The sequence below is a fragment of the Nannospalax galili genome, unplaced genomic scaffold, assembly GCF_000622305.1.
Source record: "Nannospalax galili isolate Female #2095 unplaced genomic scaffold, S.galili_v1.0 scaffold252, whole genome shotgun sequence".
In the NCBI taxonomy this organism is placed as follows: Eukaryota; Metazoa; Chordata; class Mammalia; order Rodentia; family Spalacidae; genus Nannospalax; species Nannospalax galili.
In genome coordinates this window covers 3,741,112-3,758,379 of record NW_008333886.1, presented here as the reverse complement: position 1 = coordinate 3,758,379, position 17,268 = coordinate 3,741,112, and the positions used below count along the sequence as shown (strand labels likewise).

Sequence of the window (17,268 nt, the reverse complement as noted above, 5' to 3'; positions counted from 1 at the left end):
ATAGTCCCCTCACCAAGAAGACAAAAACTCAAGTGCCATCATTTTCTTTGTTCCAAAAGCTCAGAAGGCTTCATCAGATATCTCTGAAGTCCTTTGATTATTAATACTACTCTCATATCATTATTAATGATACCAGAAGAGGTGACAGAGGCAAGACCCTGGACTCTTGACTCCGAGAACCTAATCCACTAACCCATGTTGTATTTTAAGTTGACAAATGCCTCCCTGTGGCACTGATAATACACAAACGTAAAAATGCTTAGGAGAGTTCCCTACCTAATGTCATCTTAGGATTGTTTTTCAAAACATTCAGGTTTGATACAGCTTGAAAGATGTTAGAGAATTAGAAATGACAAAGTGCCCACTTTGAGGGTGTGAACCACAAGATTTGGATTATCAGCATGATCAGTTTTCAGCATATTCAGTAAGTGCCAACTTAGCCCAATACTAGGAGGTTTGCTAGACTTAAAAATATAGTTGCGTAAAATACCCAACTTCTATCAGTATGTTCAAGTTTGTTTTGGTCAGAGATGGGAACAAAGCTCCTTTGTGTAGAGCATGCTGTATGAACCTCGCAGCTCTGTGGGAAGAGCTGTGCTGCCAGGAACACTAGGGAGGGGGCAGATCACCCTCTCTGTCACTGTGACATTCTGGGTGAGACGTGGATCAAAAGCTGCAGTGGTGGGTTGCACAAAGGTACCAGAAGCTGCGTAAGTCTCTGTGAGTGTGTAGTTATCATGCTGTAGAGGGTCGGGGATCACAATGGTGGGGTGGACAGACCCAGACTGGACAGGCCCAGAAACACCTTGACTGCCAGGCAAAGTCTGGCTCCTGTTAGGCCCTGACAGGGGGACTTCCATGGAGCAGGCTTCAGCCCCAGGACCACTGTCTCTAGAGGCTGCCTGAGCTGGCTGGGTTTCGTCATTGATCCTGAGACATATCTCTGCAAGCTTTTTAAATTTGGGGCCAAGTGAGTCCAGGAAATTGTCATCCAGGTCGTCATCAATGAAGCTGCAAGAGCTGATGTCATCCATAGAACAGGAGGCCTCATCCCTGCCTTCGTCATCGTAGATCAGCAAACAGTCGGTTGTATCCTGCTCTTCCTCCTCCTCCGCACAGGCAAATGCTTTCTAAAGATGAAAAGTGGAGAAGCCGGTCTTACAAGGATTATCAGACCATCAGGTCCTGTTCTTAAACCCAGGGGTTGAGTATGAACGCCCGAACTACCCTCCACAGGAGTAAGGAAATTCTCTTCCTGTTTTCTTTTTTTTTCTGCCCAGCAAAAGTGTTTTTATTTATTGTTATTATTTTTTTAGTGTTCAAAATGATAGGCTGAATTATGACCCTTCCAGACGTCTCTCCCGGATGGTTCTCATATCCAGCCCCTTCCTTTTACTCTCAGCTCCTGTCCAGCCAGGACTGTCTCTTTTCCCCAAAGGCTTCTCTGAGCTTTCATCACACACGCCTGTGTGTTCAAGATGCACCAGAGGAGTTTCTAGGAGAAAAGCAAGGGCCCAGCATGGAGGTGGGCTCTGGGGTCTGATTGTCAACATACAGCTATCGAAGTAAAGAACTTGTGTGATACCAGAACCTGCCTAAGACTTAAGCCAAAGGAGGCCAAGATGGCTCTGAGGCTGACAGAAAGCTCTGAGCTGTGAAAATGAAAGGACTCGTTCCTGGGCAGACAGCATTCCACGCTTAGGGACTGCAAGACATACTACCCCTGTGGTGAGAAGCTAAAAGTTGAAGGCCCAGGGTAGTGATTCACCATCTGCAGGAACTTGCATCCTTTCTGGAGGATTTTTAAAAACAGGTACTATCCCAATGTCATTTCTGTAGCTGTGATAAAATGACTGACTAAAAGCAACATAAGAAGAGGAAGGGATTTATTTGACTTATTCTAAGTTACAGCCCACCACCTGAGGTAATTAAGGTCAGAATTCAAACTGTGAGTCACATCACACTCACAGTCAAGAGCTGAGCGGAACAAAGGCACCCATGCTGCTCCTTGCTAACAGCTTATGCTCACTGGCTTTCTCCTGTCCTATATAGTTCAGGACTCCTGCCTAGGGAATAGTGCCACTCACAGTGGGCTGGGTCTTCCTACTGCAGTTAGCGATCAAGACAATCGCCCCACAGCCCTGCTCACAGACCAACCTGATCTAGACAATTCCCCAACTGAAGCTCTCTTCTCAGGTAATTCTAGGTTGTGGCACATTGACAATTAAAAACTAATCATTGGGGATGGAGAAATGGCTCAGTAGTTAAGAGCCCTTGCTGCTCTTGCAGAGAACTAGATTTGGTTCCCAGTACCTATATCAAGCAGCTCACAGCTGCCTGTAACTCCAGCTCCAGGGGATCCAATGCCCTTTGATGGCCTTCTTGGAGGCACACATATACAACATACACACACACATACACACACACACACAGAGTTAAAAATAGCTCTTGCACTTGAGAGAAAACACAGGTTTCTTCTTTAAATATTTGTTATTTATTTATTTATGTGTGTGTGCCCGAGTGAATTTATATACACCACATTCATGCTATTTTTTGAGAACTGTGTAGCTCTGACTGGCCTGGAACTCACCACACAGACCAGGCTGGCCTCAAAGTCACAGAGATCCCCTTGCTTTTGCCTCCCTAGTGTTAGGATTAAAGGTGTTCGCTCTCACACCTGGCTCGCTCGCTCGCTCGCTCCCTCCCTCCCTCCCGTTTTTTTTTCTTTTCTTTCCATTTCTTTCTCTCTCTTCCTTTTTTCCCCTCACATTTTGCTTATTTACTGTGTGTGGAGGGGGCATGTGTCACCGTGTGTGAGTGGAGCTCAGAGAACAACTTATGAGAGTCGGTTGTCTCCTTCCACCACGTGGGTCCCAGAGATCGAACTTGGGTCAGCAGGCTTGGTGGCCAGTGCCTTTACCCAGTGAGCCACCTCAATGACCAATGAGATAGGGTTTTTTCCTGCCTATTATCCTCTCTTGACCCTCCTCCCCTCGCCCATGTTTCTCCTCTCTTGACCCGCCTCCTCTCCCATGATCCCCTTCCCTACCCAGAAGTCCCCCTTCTAATTTCATGTCTTATAAAATTAAATCCAAATTCCACATATTAGAAAAAGCATGTGATATTTGTGTTGCTGAGTCTGGCTTCAGGAAACACTTTATACTAACAATCTTGTTCTAATATGTGGGATTTGACAATATGGTTGACATTCCATCAAAATATGTGTAGCGTAAGCTGCATTTTAGTTCTTGATTATATATGGATTTTGGTCTCCATAGCGGCTGTATATGATACTTGGAGGTTATCGCTGGGCTGTATTTAATCTTTGTGTTGGGGTCAGGGTGCGGGAGCTCTCCCATTAGGCGTCCTGTGAGACAATTCTCACCCTAATTAGGAACTTTGCATCCACTTAGTCCTTGTTGGACTTGGCACATACATTTTCAACTACTGACTCAATTTTGACAGCTATCAAAATTATCTTTATTATTTTGACAAGAGGAAACTTCTTTCCCTACACTTAACAAGCTGAAGAATGAGTCACAAGCCAGGCGTGGTGGCACACACCTTTAATCTCAGCACTTGGGAGGCAGAGGCAGGTGATTCTCTGTGAGACTGAAGTTAGCCTCATCTACACAGTGAGTTCCAGGCCAGGTGTGGCTACAGGGAGATGCTGTCTCAAACAAAACAAAACAACACTGAAGTATATAATCGATTAACCAGATCTCTTCCATCAGTAAGATAACAAAGCCTAGCAGTTTACCACCTACTTACTTGAGAGAAGTATGAATCCAGGAAGCCCATGTTCACTGGTCCAGTGACATAGTTCTTCAAGGTGCCTCCGGTGGAATGCCTCGTTCTCATCGTTCCCGAATGCCCCAAGGAGCAGATGCCAAGAGCCGCAGCAGCTCCCGATCCAGCGGCTGCTCCCAGCTTGGTGGTCATCTCCATTCCCGAAGCGCCTTCCACCACTGTCCCTCCTGCATACGTATTTGTACAGACTTCTGAAGACAGAGGGGGGATTTTCTTAAATTTCATGCAGCGAGCTTTAAAAAATCCGTGTGTGTGTGTGTGTGTGTGCGTGTGTGTGTGTATGCATGTGTGTATATGCGTGTGTGTGTATGCATGTGTGTATATGTGTGTTTATGTTCCTGTGTGTGCATATGTTCATGTGTGTGCATATGTGCAGAAGTCAACCTTGACTCTCATTCCTTAGGACACCATGCATCTTGTTTTATTTTGGGTCAGGGCCTCTTACTAGCCTGAAACTTGCAGATTCAGCTAGGCTGGCTGACTCATGAGTCCCAGGTGGAATCTCCCCCCCACTCCACCTCCACCTCCGCACTGTGATTGCAAGCATCTGCCACCATGCTCGGCTTTTCTACATGGGCTGTGAGGATAGAACTCATATCTTCAAGCTTACATGGCAAGCACTTTACCAACTGAGCCATCTCCTCCACTCCTAAAGTTCTTTTTAGCTTGAATGCTCATTAACAGTTGTCATGTACAGCAATGAAGTGAGGGACAACCCAGTGAGGAGACTGAGATAATAGTGTCTCAGAGAGTGTCAGAGGAACAGACGAGGGACATGTGCAGGCACAAGAGCTCTGAACACATGCCAGAAGAAAAGAGTAGGAGGGGGTTATGGTTTCAGTGGCAGTAGTCCGAAGTGAAAATCAGAATAGGGAGCTCACAGCTGTGAAGGTGTCTGAGGCAGGGCTTGTGTGTCCTCAGGTACAAGAAAACTGCCATCAAGCTGTCATACTTGGGTATGAGAACTGAAGAGGAAGCCTCTAGAATGCAGCCATGCAAAGCAGTAGACTGTAACTCAGTATCTTGGTGTCCAAAGAAAATTTAAAGAATTATGATTGTTTTCCTGTTTCTTCTATAGTATACTTTCATGGGTTATTGAAAAATATTTTTATCTCTGTGTATGTATGCATATCTGTGTCTGAGTATGCCCATGGAAGCCGGAATGGGGTGCTGGATCCCCTGTAGCTGGGGTTCTAGGCCATTGTGAACCACCTGACATGGGTGCTGGGAGCTGAACTGTGGTCCTCTTAAACACAGCAAGTGTTCTTAACCACTGAGTCATTGCTTCAGCCCATCATGGGTTGTTATTTTATAGATAATTCTGAATATTGTTTTTGCTATATAATCCTAATGGGAGAAGCAAGTGATGTTGAGAGAAGCTGATAAAAGCTGTTACTTAGTTGGAGATATCTCCTGCAGATTGTGTAAGCTGGATACTTAAAGACAATCTCTTGCTAAGCATAAAATTAAGAAAACCTTTGCTGTGAGCCCCAGATCTTACTGCTCCCCTAGTTTACAGGGTGCCTGTGGCAGTGAGATAGCATGAATAAAATCATCACTTGGTAAAGCCAACAAAATTCTCTTAAAAGACAGCATCAAACTTCATGCCTCATTGTTACCGAATGGAAACAGTAATTGAATTCAAGTCAGAACATGGTTTGTCTGGTTACATGGGAAAGAACAACAGAATCCAGGATGTGCACGCCTGAGACTCCTACCACAAATATGACCCATGTTAGCAATAGGCAGAGTTGGGTGGTGGATTCACACATGCTTTTTACATTTTTCTAGACTTGTGAAATAGTTTCCAAAGACCAGCCTGATGCTCCGAGTTTGAGGCCAGCCAAACAAAACCAAGCAAAATGTGTAGAGAATATTATCCCTTTACTATTACAAGACTATATTCTTCATTCAGATAATTTCAAATGGCTGAGGTCAGCCCCTCACAATCAGAGTTTAGTATTTTTAAATCTATTGATGTGAAGGCTTCTTGAGGGAACTGGTGCTGGGTAATCAGTGTCAGTTCCCAGTCCTTCAAGGTAAATATACAGAATTATTAGAGTCTCTAGATTATGTGATTTCTCTTGATTTTTTGTTTGTTTGTTTAGTTCTGCTTTGTAGCCACAAAAAAGAAAAAAATCATTGGAAAACTACCTTTGCATAGAGGATTGGGAAGCATACTAAGATGTATCTGTAAAGATTTTAGTGATCTACTTAGGTTATTTTACAAGCCTATGTATAGAAGCAGTTTATTTTGAATATCTCAAATATATTTGGGGCCACATGAAAAGGGGTAAACAGGCCAAATTACCTTGAATATTCGATGAGACCCCTCCTGATGACTTTGGTGCACATAGCAAGTTCATACCCTCACCAGTACATATTTGTGCTGTGATAAAGTAGCTGACTATATTCAAATAAAAAAACAGCTCTTAAGAAAGATTAAATATTTTTATTGCAATGTATGGTTATATATTTTTTAGCTTTTATGGAGTTAACATTGTGATAGGTGCTTTAAGAGAAATTTTTTTCCAGAAATAGTTTTATAGTGAAAACTAAGGGCAGCTTTTCCATTGTGGTGTGTGGGCAAATGGTCTTATTTGGGATACTAGACTATTATTAAGTGTTCCCTAAAGAGAACACTGTAAGATTACATGGCAGAGAGAAAGATCAGCATGAATTCTGCTTGGTTCTTTTCTTATGTATTTATCTGCCTCATAAATTTACATACCTATCAATAGTTTGTTTTATAGGAATCATTGGATATGTAAAATATTCACCAGTTTTCCAGGTGAAGAACAGAAGTATGAGAAATATCAACTTCCTAAGTTCATACTTTTGGTCTTTGGCTGGCTCTTCTTTGGAATGTATTTATTATTATTATTTTTTAAATTACCTTTCTTACCTGTTGACATCCTATCTCATTTATTCAAAAAATTAGGAAATGCTTCTTAAATTCCACCAAATATTTGATTTAGTTTTTCACATACAAGGGAAACAATTAAGGAAAGCACTTCACCATGTAGCAGGGAGAGAGAGAATCTTAGAATCCAAAATGCATTGAAATGTAATAGTATTGAAATATAAATGTAAAGATAGTTGTGAAAATTGTCTATTATATTTTCCTTGTGTGTCTCATTTGTTTAGAGCATAAAAAATTCTTTAAAAAATTTTCTAACTGAATAAGGCTGAATGAATACTGTAATTGAAAATATATTTTAAATTTTTATCATGAGTTTTTTTAAAAACGAAGTTATTACAAACTGTATCATTCCTGATTACACAGAACTTTGTGTGTGGTTTTAAATACATTTTATACTTCTAAAAAAATTAGCAATTACCCAAGAGCTATACTAACATCAGTGAATAAATTAATTCACCGAGGCCAGGCCAGTTTCTAGAAGTGATGAATACACCAACATTAGAACTGCTCTGTCCTTACCTCAGTGGGGATAGCTCCCCTTAAACACACACACATACAAGATGACTGATGACACCATTTTGACCATGTCTCATTTTCAGTTCTCCTTTAACCCATCCTTGCTTTCAAAGATAAATTTTAAGCTGGGCCTGGTGATGCAGACCTATGACCCCAGCCTTTTGAGAGACTGAGGTAGGAGAATATCAAGTTTAGGGCCTGCCTGAGCAAATTAGTGAGACTGTATCAAAAGTAGGAAGTGCCAAAGGGCTATGGTATGGCTCTGTGGCAGAATACTTGCCTAGCATGAAGGAGGCCCTGGGTTCAATGTCCAGGACCAATAAATAAATAAACAAATAAATAAAAAGTAAATTTTATGTTTGCTTACCAGAACTTTCCATGAAATCTGCTCCATTGGTTGTTATAGGTGGAACACAGATATTTGTGATTTCCTGCAAATTATATTGAAAAAATAAGTATATTTAAAAACGAGTCATGATTCAGAGCAGTACAAATGAAATGTGGCCCTTTGCAAATGCTTCATTACAAGAAGCACAAATTCTTCTAGACATGGCTACTTTTAGGATCTGATTTTTGTAAAGCTTCAGTCCTGAATGGCTCCATCCACTACAGCCTCGGTTCTCCACCTGGCGGCAAAGTATCTCTTTATACCCACTACCCATTGTCCCATCTCAGTTTGACTCAAACCCTCTCCCCCCACGTGACTGCAATAACACTTGTGGTAGTTTGAGAAATGCTCCGCATGGGCTCATGTCTTTGAACAACTGGTCCCTGGTTGCTGTTTTGGGATGTTTAGGAGGCACAGCCTTGCTGAAGGAAGTGTCTCACTGGGGTGAGCTTTGAGAGTTCATAGCCTCGTTCCATTTCCAGTTTGCTTTCTCTGCTTCATGTTGGTGGTTCAAAGTATGAGCGCTGAGTGTCCTGCTGCTGTTATCATGCCTGCCTGCTGCCAGGCCTCTTCACCATTTTGGACCCATCCCTTTGGAACCATAAGTCCAAATAAACTCTTTCCTCCATAAGTTGCCATGGCCATGGTGTTTTATCACAGCAACAGGACAGTAACTAATACAATATTTTATAAACAAGATGCCCACCTTGTCTTCAGGCTGGGCTCCTTCGATTCCCCACTGATGGATTGTTCCCTCTGAACCATCAGGCACTGGGATGAAACCACTTGTCACCCCTCCGATGGGACCTGTCCCACAGTCACAGGTCAACAGCAGAAGGGGAGCCACTGGGGGAAACAAAGAAACAGTAGAAGGTTTGAATCAGTGGGAAGCAATTTGGCAAAACTGTCAAAACTGTTACAAAGGCAAAACAATAAATTCTTAAGGAATATTGCTAATAAAAGGCAAAATGCCCACAAAATAAAATTTAGTAAATGAAGTGCAAAAATTTTCATATGATTAAGAACTGAAGGGGTCAGGGCATTGACTGGAGGGGTTGATCACTTCTTTGATTCCTTTCCTGAATACATTTCATTACTATTGAATTAATTTGTACAGGAAGAATCTCTGTCTCTGTCTCTGTTTTTCTGCGTACATCTTTGATACCTTTTGGCAAGATTTTAGGTGGCTATTGATAATATTTCAATAATTTGGTCTTCAGGACTTTCTTAGTAAATAGTAGTTGCTCAACCAAAGCCAGAGATAACTAGAGATGGCCTAGTCAATGGCTAACAATGTGCTGTGTATGTGTGTGTGTGTGTGTGTGTGTGTGTGTGTGTATGTTGCATACATGTGAGTATGTGTGTACACACGTCCATGTATGTACTTATACAGGCCAGGATATTTGGTGTCTTCCATTGATTTCTGTCTTATTAGCTTGAGACAGGGTCTTTCACTGAGCTCTAAGCTCCCTGTTTGTTGAGGCTGGGTGACCAGTGAGCTCTAAGGTCCATCTGTCTCTGCCCCTCAGTGCTACGGTCACAGGTACTCATGCCTGACTGTTTTTCACATAGGTGTTGAGGATTCAGACTCAGGTACTCATGCTTGTAGAGCAAGTAAGTACTCTTACCCACAGAATCACCTCCCAATCCCCTATCAATGTACTATTTTTTTTATGTGTATGAGTATATTGTCTGCATGCATGTAAGTGCACCCTTGTCATGCAATGCCCAGGGAGATCAGTAGAGGGCATCAGATCCCCTGGAACTGGAGTTATGGACAGTTGGCAATTGCCATGTGTGTGCTGGGAATCAAACCTGTGTCCTCTGCAAGAGTACTCAGTGCTCTTAACTGCTGAGCCATCTCTCCATTCCCTATCAATGTACTCTTAGTGGTGACCCAAGAGCCCCTTGTTTGGAGGGTCTTCCAGCCATTCTACCATTCTTTCTGTGCATTCCTGACAATAAAGACAAATGTAGTTTTTCTGCTACTGGAATAAAATACTCATTCTTAAAAGCAGGTGATTCTTTGTAGTCGATTTTCAATGTCTCATCTCCACCTCTGGCCTGTTAAGGCCTCACGAACCCTAATGTTTGAACTGTTCTCTTAGAAGTTGCTTTAGTGATAGGTTAGGAACACAGCCTCTAGAATCAGACTTCTAGGGTTTTGGCTATACCACTTGCCAGCTATGTGACCCTGGGCATGTTATATAATCTTTCTCTGGTCAGCTAACTCATCCACTCAATCAGGGAGTAAATAGTATCTTCAGCTGGTTGTCATGAGGAGTTAGTGAGTTGATAGAGGAAAAGGAGTATAACCAATGCCATGAAGACTTGCTAGTATTGTTAGGAGGAACTATACTAATTATGCAAATTAGGTCAGTCCTGTATTAGTATGGAAAAAGTTAGGTCAAGTTACAAAATAGATCGGCCATAATTTATACAGTACCTTGAAATTCAAAACGTTGCTCATATAGATGACCTTTCTTTGTATTTTTTTTTAAATATTTTATTTTAATTTCAATTATGTGTACGTGTTTGTGTCTGTGTGTCTGTGAAAGTGAGTACAGTATCTGCAGAGGCCAGAAGAGGACATTAGATCTCCTGAACCTGGAGTTACAGGCAGTTGTGAACCGCCCGATGTAGATGCCAGGAACCAACTCTGAAAGAACAGCATCAGCTCTGAATTGCCAAGCCATCTCTCTAGCCACCAAATGTGATTTCTAAAGATGGTTGAAGTAGGATATATCACCATTAAAATGTGTTTTAACCTTAATAGTGTATAATAAACTGGGGAATTACTATGAATTTATTTAGGACCTCTTGTTTATATAACTCCCTTTAAGTTTCTTTTATGTAGAGAACTCTCACATTCAAACTACACTTGGTTAATGAGATTTCTGAGTCAAATGCAATTTTCCAGAAACATCTACTGGGTAAAATAAAATGTACTTTTATTGAAGGATAATGCATGTCTTCAGAAAACTTAATACTATTAGGTGTGAGCATTTTTTTAAGGGACATATATGGAGGGGTAAGCTCTGTTTGGGGGATATGCCAAATTAAATAGTAAGTTCTCAGAGCCCAAGTTCTGTTCATGTGGATCTGAAAGCCCATGTGATCCTAGATGACCTCTCCAAGTTGTTTGATCAGGGTTCTTTTTGTTTTAGAATCTCATGAGACTTAAATGTGGAGAAGACATTTTAGAAAGTAGCTCACTCATGGATAAAGACATCATTTTAACTATGAACATTATTGACAGAGTATAGATCATTTTTTAAACTAATTAATTTTTGTTTTACGTGTATGAGTGTTTTGCTTGCATGTATGTAAATGCACCCATGACCTTGGAGGTCAGAGAGGGCATCAGATCCCCTGGAACTGGAGTTACAGATGGTTGTTAGCTGCCATGGAATGGTGCTAGGAATCAAACCCAGGTCCTATGGAAGACCAGCCAGTGCTCTTGACCTCTGAGCCATCCCTCTAGCCCTGACAGAATGTAGGTTATTGTTAGTTTTCTTTTTCTTTTTCTTGTGGTACTAGTCTCTCTCTCTCTCTCTCTCTCTCTCTCTCTCTCTCTCTCTCTCTCTTTCTCTCTCTCTCTCTCTCTCTGGAGTGTGAGTGTGAGCATGCATCTGCATGTGTACTTATGGAGGTCAGAGGACCACCTTGGCTCTCATTGCTCGTACACCTGTCTTCTACTGGCCAGCGAGCTCTATGGATCTGCCTGTCTCTGTCTCCCATCTTACTAGGGCTGGGATTTAAGCATGTGCCACTGCACCTGGCTTTCTATGTGGGCGTTTATGCAAACTTTTCCCATCTCCCTAGCCCTTGTGGTTCTGTTTTCTAAACGTTTGCTAAATACATGACTTGTTTGGCTCTATTCAAATTGTCAGTAAGTGATGAGCTAAGCACGTTTCAGATTCTTCTTGCCGTTTCCCCCAGCTTTGGAGTACTCACACAGCAACAGCAGAAGTCCCAGCAGGATCAAGCCGATGGCAGCAGGGCCCAGCCTCCAGGATGACTCCCTGTGTGTGATATAAGGCCCTCTGCTTGGGTTGGGGGCTCTGCACCTGCTCCTTTCGTCACACTGACACACAGTCAGAGTCAAAGTCTCTGGTGTGTCACACTGTACACCCTGATTGTCCTTCACAACGAGGGAGACACTGTACACTCCGGGAGACACCTGTTGCTGGGCCCGTAGGACTGCTGAGGTATCTATGGAGACACAATCATACGAATCAACACTAGGACCCTTAAAACTTCTTATTTTGATAACAGAGCTAGACAGCTCTTATGACTGTGGTCACAAACAGAGGGCACCTGTGGTTTGGGCAGTGATGAGGGCTGTAAGAGTTCCAGCTGGCTCAGTCTGACCACCAGGAGTATCTAACCCATGGCCTGTGGGCTCTGTGTGGCCCAAGACAGCTAAGGATACAGCCCAACATAAAATCCTAAACTTCCTTAAGACATCCCGAGGTGGTTTTTTTTTTTGTAATTTGATTGCACAGTTCTTGTGCATGAAGTTTTTAGATGGCAACTTCTTGTTGCAATGTCATGAAAAATAAATGCATTTATGTTCTTTCTACCCTTAGGCTGTGGGTTAGACACCCCTATGTAGCCCAAGATAATCATCCAGTGTGGCTCAGAGAAGCTGAAAGTTTGGACACCTCTGGGGTACCCTTCTTGACTGTCTTTTTGACTCATAGAGGCCCATTATTCTCTTCCAGAAAGACTTGGCCGCATCTTTTTTTTCCCACTAAAGAGGATGGGAGGTGGGCATGACACAAACACAGACCCTGTCCTGGGCTAATCTACTCTCCTGTATGTCCACACACTACTCACACGACTGTGACCTCATATACACCTTTATGCCGTGTCTAGGAACTCTGGGCCCATGTCTGAATCAACATGATCAGTTTTAAGCTTTAGCTGCAGTGTCCTCACCTGTGCCTCTTGCTTCTCATCTCAAGAGTTGAGGGCCTTGTTGACTGGGGTCCCAGTGGTGGGGCCCATTGCCTCTGAGATAACTGGGCATCAAGTGTTCTCAGTTCTCCATTTCTGTATTGTTCCTTAAATAACCCTGGAAGTGTTGTGTTGTTTGAAGCATTCTTGACCTCACTGTGCCCTTTGACATTGTGCCATGGCCACCCACATGCCTTGCTCAACCTAACACAATTCAATTTGCTGATCCCTGTCCCTGTCCCCCTCTCTCTCTCTCCCTCTCCCTCTTTCTTCTCCTTCCTCCTTCCCCCTCCACCTATCCCAGGGATTGACTCTAGGACCTCATGAATGCTAGGTATGTGCTGTACCACTATGTCCCCAGCTGTCAGCTGACTGACCATGTTTGGATCTGGTAAACCCATTTGGAGACCAATGGTACATGTGAAGTTTGGAGCTAGACCCTTAACTGGGATAAGAAAGGACAAGAGTATAAGGTCATGCAGAGGATGATCTCTGGTGTTTCTGGCCAGGATGCCAGGGAGCACACCCATGAGAGGAAGCAAGACTGCTACAGAAAAGAGTGGAGGAAAGTGAGTTTAAAAAGGGTGTGGAATGGCTTCATGGTCACTACGCAGTCCAGAAAAGGAGATTTTTTTTCAAGTTTATGAGGCTTCTGAAAAACATAGAAATGTATAATGAACAAGTTAGGGGAAAGGATTCGCTCTTTCTTGTTGGGTTGAGTTTACAGGTGCCAGCCCACCGTGCTCACAAGGCCCCGATGAGTGATGGGAAGTGGCTCCATGAAGCTTTGGGCAGCTGCGTCTTCACAGCCTGCCTCATTAGGAAAGCGTGCACATGGCAAAATCTAGGCAGCTGTCTGTTTAAACAGATGCCTGAGTCTCATCTTTTTTCTCTTATGGAGGTAGAAATAAACATTAAAAGTACAAAAATTACTAGGGCTGGGCATGTAGCTCAGTGGTAGAGTGCTTGCCTAGCATGCATAGGGTCCTGGGTTCTATCCCAAACATCACACATCTCACACACACACAGACACACCATTATTAAGTGAAAAGTAAGCCACTCATGGTGTCTTACACCTATAATCACAGCACTTGGAAAGCTGAGGCAAGAGGATTGAGAGTTCAAGTTCAGCCTAGGACACATGGGAAGTTCCAGGCCAGAAAACAGTAAAAGATGCCAGAATTAGATCATATCATCCCTTTTCTCTTCAGAAGAGAAGAGATTAGAATCACATCTCAATTTCAAAGAAATGCCTTCTGCTGTCCCTAGAAAGGACCTGCTGCCAAACGGGTTCTCATTCTGGAGTAGAAAGAAGCAACAGCTTTGCTTTATAAAAGTGAGTTTATTCTTACTCACCATTCAGGGTTCTGACATTCCACATGGCTGGCAGCTTCAGAGGCTGCTCTTCCAGTGACACGGTGTAGGGACCAGTGTATCTGCCCCTCTCCAGGGTTCTCACTGAGACAACGACGGAAGGTGATGAACTACAGATCTCTTCCTTCTCTAGGACAACCAATGGGCAGTTTTCATTGAAGCTGGGCACTTCGACATGTACTGTGCCTGTGGAAGTCTTCCCAGTATTTTCTGTAAGAGCAAGAGCTGAGAATCAAATACTTGGGGTAAAACTGAACAAAAAAGTGATGACTTCTCTTTCTACACCATGAGACATTTTTGTTATTCTCAGTGTTTTGGGCAGTTTTCCCAAGTGTTAACATTTTTTGATGTTTATTTTTGGTGTTTGTTTATTGTATTGAACATAAATTAATTTTATACTTGGGAAAACACATCTCCAATGAATATTATTTTAAAGCATTCCAGAAGAGGAAATCTTACTGTTTAATGGTGTAAGGACAAACAATTTGTCCAGGTAACTTACAAAAGGACCTTGTATTTGAAGTGGGCTTTGCTGATAGCTTTCTGTAGGAGTCTTTACTGATCCTCTAAACCCAGGCATTTTGTGGGCCAAAAAATTCTTTTTGGAGCTGGGGAGATAGTTTAGTGGTAAGAACACTTAATGTACAAATGTGATGACCCAGGTTTGGATCCTCAGCACCCAGGTATACCAAAAGCTGTAACTCCATCTCTGGGCTTGCCAGCTACCAGCCTTACTCCAGGTTCAGTAAGAGACCCTGTCTCAAGGACTAAGGCAGAAAGTGGCAGAGCAGGTTATTTGATGTCCTCTGGCTTCCACACATGCATGGGCACAGGTCCCCATATATGCATGTGTGCATACACCATTCACAGTGTACCAAACACACATACATACACACTCACACGTGTAAGTACACATCCAACTTCCTCCTTCTGGGTTTGGTCAAAGGCTTGCTCTGCAAGCATGAGGACTGAAGTTTGATTTCCCAGAACTTACATTAACAAAACAAAACAAAACTGTGTGTGGTGATATATGCCTGAAATCTCAGAAATGGGGAGGCAGATGCAGGACGAACCCTGAGCTTTCTGGTGGGCAGTCTAGCTCAGTCTGTGAGCTCCAGGTTCAGCTACAGATTGTCTTATAAAATAAGATGGGCAGCGATCAAGAAAAGCATCTGACCTCAACCACTGGTGCATGCATGGGCACATATACACACATACATGCATACATGTGCACAAACATATTCACTCATGCAAACACACACACACACAAACACACACACACACAATTTCTCCCTCAACCACAGTAAACCACAGGGGTCAAACAGTCATGGTTTCTACCAACCCCACTGAGAGGTGGGAATTATCAGGCTCTCTTAGGTTCTGGTGTGTCAGATTTGAGGCCCAGAGCCCCTAGGATAATGGTCTTTATCCAATGGTAAAGGAGATGCATGAAATAATTACAACTATATCCTCACAAAGAAATGCTAACTGGGAAAAAGATTCCCCTCAAAGCCCCACACATTTTCTTACCATCTATGGCCAGAACCTCGGCTGTGATTGTTTTGTTCACTATGAATGTAGAATCTCGGTCGATGTTTTTGACAAATTTGATTTGAGCAGTTTTTGAATCGATAGCGAGCAAACCGCCATCATTACGACCCAGAACGTATCTGTTTTATAATAGAAAAAATGGCACGTATAAAATGTTATTTATTTAATGAAAATGACATTTTACATTCAACATATTTATATATAATCTAAGATGTATGTGCACTTAAAAAGAATGTCTGAAAATTAATACAACATGGACGGGCATGTTTCATAATCCTTCCACGTTTCTGTTTATTCAGTTTTCTGCTTGTAAGAAAAATGCAGTGAGGTACTTTTGTCTTTGCCCTTGCAAAGATTACCCTGCACGGTAATCTCACTTTTCAGCCGCTATTGACTTTGTATACCCCTTGGATTAATGTGTCATCGTGTCCTATCTGGAGCATGCTCTTATGATGAGCTCGAAAACTTTGCAAGACTCAGCCTTCCTACGCTTTCCCAACAGGCTAATTCTCTTTTTGTTTCCACTAGCTTATGAATCCGTTATTTTTGATCGGAGCATAAAATATTCTAATGTCTCTTCTTGAGTTGCCCAGTTCCATGTCTTCATCTCTTTCGTGTCTCTGGTTTTGGCAGCTAATCGACTGAGAATATGTTGTAATAGCTTATAGGTTAAAACCACACCAAAGAATAACAAGCTATATAAAGTTGTCTTACCTGACAGATGAGGCTGCTTTACCGGTGTCATCGTTCGTGGCTTGATATGTTCCCAAGATATAACCAATCAATTTGTTAATACTTGTGCCTTTTTGCACAGTAAATGTCTTGGAAGCAGGATGGAATGAAATTCCTTCATGGACATTGATGACTTGAATTGTGACTGGAGTTGACTGCACTTGATACTGAGAGATCACAGAGTGATGGAACTTGGCTTTGTTTCTGACAGCAATACTAAATTTCATGGTTTGCATTTGCTCATAATCTAGAGCCTGGAGTGAAATAGAAGGAATTGTCACAAAAAACACAATCTGGAAAATCCAGAGATGGACAAAGAACTCTATATAGAATGGATGGGACCTTCTATGATGACGGAGCGAAGCAGTTCCAGAAGGCATCATAGTGTTGAGAGAGAGGACACTTCAGGATTATTAACTTAGGAGACCTCATTTTTGGTAACACATTTACAAAGCAGAGTATCTCCTTATCGACCAGAAACACATCATTATCGACTCTTTAGGCTGTGAGGTATAGTGGAGAGAACCCTTCTCTGATCTCAACTTTTTACTTCTATATGTTAGGGAATATGGACATTTATTTTATGAACTTATTTTTTGCAGTGCTTGGAATTCAACCCAGGCCATCGTGTATGGTTGGCAAGTTGCTGTCCACTATGCCACAGCCCAGCCCTTACTTTTCAGGTAGTTGTGAGAATTGAACAAATGAAATCCCGTAATGCATTCCTATAGATAGCAACTACGGCCATTCACAGAACATTCACTGGATTCATGTACAATATTGTCTTTTCCAAAAAATAAAATTCGCGGGTCTGAAGGTCACCCAGCTCATCTTGGGTGAAAAAGGCCTCACATGGCAGTGAGCAGGTGACCCAGTTCTTCGTAGAATCACTGTCAGATGTTCCTGCTTGATAACTGCTTGATTTCTATTAAGCAGGCCCAACACAAGCCCTGAGCATTCCCTGGATAGCTTTTTTTCATTCACTAGTCTTTTTTTTCCAGGTTAAGGAAAT

General features: G+C 42.4%; 1 protein-coding gene across 1 annotated transcript in view; it reads right to left on the bottom strand.

The window, feature by feature from the left end:
* Nucleotides 1-524: 524 nt before the first annotated feature.
* The window catches only part of Dsg3 (desmoglein 3), a 31,262-nt gene continuing 14,518 nt past the window's right edge, over nt 525-17,268 (bottom strand). Inside the window, exons 9-16 of the mRNA XM_008828855.1 lie at nt 16,239-16,510; nt 15,504-15,643; nt 13,956-14,183; nt 11,595-11,852; nt 8,344-8,483; nt 7,617-7,680; nt 3,772-4,001; nt 525-1,130 (exon numbers count right to left, since the gene is read on the bottom strand). Of these exons, the coding sequence (XP_008827077.1) occupies nt 525-1,130; nt 3,772-4,001; nt 7,617-7,680; nt 8,344-8,483; nt 11,595-11,852; nt 13,956-14,183; nt 15,504-15,643; nt 16,239-16,510 (1,938 nt within the window). The remainder of the gene's footprint in view (nt 1,131-3,771; nt 4,002-7,616; nt 7,681-8,343; nt 8,484-11,594; nt 11,853-13,955; nt 14,184-15,503; nt 15,644-16,238; nt 16,511-17,268) is intronic.